Source organism: Corvus brachyrhynchos, unplaced genomic scaffold (assembly GCF_000691975.1).
Source record: "Corvus brachyrhynchos isolate BGI_N302 unplaced genomic scaffold, ASM69197v1 scaffold193, whole genome shotgun sequence".
NCBI classification, from domain to species: domain Eukaryota; kingdom Metazoa; phylum Chordata; class Aves; order Passeriformes; family Corvidae; genus Corvus; species Corvus brachyrhynchos.
Window position 1 is genome coordinate 240276 of NW_008237087.1, and position 1330 is coordinate 241605.

A 1330-nucleotide genomic window follows, 5' to 3' on the forward strand; every position below is an offset into this window, starting at 1 on the left:
CCCCGGGTGGTGATTGGGGGGGGGAGGTCCCGTCTCACCTGATCCTTCTTGAGCGTGATCTGCCCGATCTCCCGGTTGCCCACGAAGGAACGCGTCACCTTGTGCACCCGCTCGCCCGCCCGCACCCGGATGATGAAGTTGGGGGGGAAATACCCGATTTTCTCACCGATCTTTCCCTGGAAGGAGGCAGTGGGGGAGTGCAAGGAGGGGTCGGAGCCAATCCAGGGGTCTCAGACCAGCCCCTGCCAGGCTGGGAGTTGACAGCAGGTTCGGGTGTCCCCCCTTTCCCAGCCGAGCTCTCCCTCCCGCCGCACACCAGCCTCACCCGCCACCACTCCTCGTTGGAGTCATCGACCACCGTGATCTTCTCCCCCGGCCTGGAAGGGAAGGAAGGGCTCTCTGAGGGGGGGGCAGGACCCCCGGCCGTGGGAGACCCCAAGGAAAACCGCTTTTCCTGCAGAACCAGCTCCTCGAGCCCCGTATCTGGCAGGGGACACGCACAGCCCATGAGCTCAGGGACACGCAGGTCCTGCATGGAGCAGCTCAGCCTTGGGAAATCCACAGAACCACATCGAGCCAAACACCAAAAGCGTTGGGAAAGAGCCCAGGACAAGGCTGGGAACTCACGGGAAGTCCAGGTCGTCCTTCTCCAGGGCTTTGAAGCGATAAAGTGCCACGAAATAGTGGGACTGCAGGAACGCCCCTGGCTGCGGCTTCTTGCTCTGGGGGGACACAGTGGGGTTTGCAGTCCCAGGAGCTGCAGGCAGCCCCGAGGATCCCAGCAGGGAGATCCCACAGGCTCTGTCCATAGTTTTGGGGTGCAGGGCAAGGATGAGGGGTACCTTGTCATCTGTTGGGCTCTTCTCAGCCTTCTTGTCCCCTTCAGAGGCACCTGGGAACGGGAGGAGGAGGTCACACCTCTCCTGGTGGTGCCTCCCGAGAGTCTCCTCAGCCAACGTGGGGATGCAGCGAGAGCCCCAGGGTGGGGACCTGAACCGGGGACCCTCTTTCTGCAGGGCACACCCACCCTGCTGACCCCCTCAAGATCAGCCAGGGGCTCCCTCCCTGTCCCATGGGCTCAGCCCCCAACCCTCGACCCCACGCTCACCACCCTCGGCTTTGCTCCCCACCGGCTTCGTGGCCTCCGACTCCTCGTCCATCATCGCAGCCAAGGGCTGGAAGGCACAGAGAGCTCTCAGGGAGTGCAGCATGGGGGGGCTGGGGGGCAGTGGGGTGCTGGCACCGCACCCGCTGGAATTTGGGGAGGGCCCGACCCCACACTCACGTTCTTCTTGTCTTCCTGCCCCTTCTTGCGCTCCTTGTTGGCCAT

General features: G+C 63.8%; 1 protein-coding gene across 1 annotated transcript in view; it reads right to left on the bottom strand.

The window, feature by feature from the left end:
* Window positions 1-1330, bottom strand: part of STAC3 (SH3 and cysteine rich domain 3) — a 4339-nt gene that overhangs the window by 338 nt on the left and 2671 nt on the right. Inside the window, exons 4-9 of the mRNA XM_017728670.1 lie at window positions 1286-1330; window positions 1109-1175; window positions 843-892; window positions 628-722; window positions 326-377; window positions 39-176 (exon numbers count right to left, since the gene is read on the bottom strand). Coding sequence (XP_017584159.1) covers window positions 39-176; window positions 326-377; window positions 628-722; window positions 843-892; window positions 1109-1175; window positions 1286-1330 — 447 coding nt within the window. The remainder of the gene's footprint in view (window positions 1-38; window positions 177-325; window positions 378-627; window positions 723-842; window positions 893-1108; window positions 1176-1285) is intronic.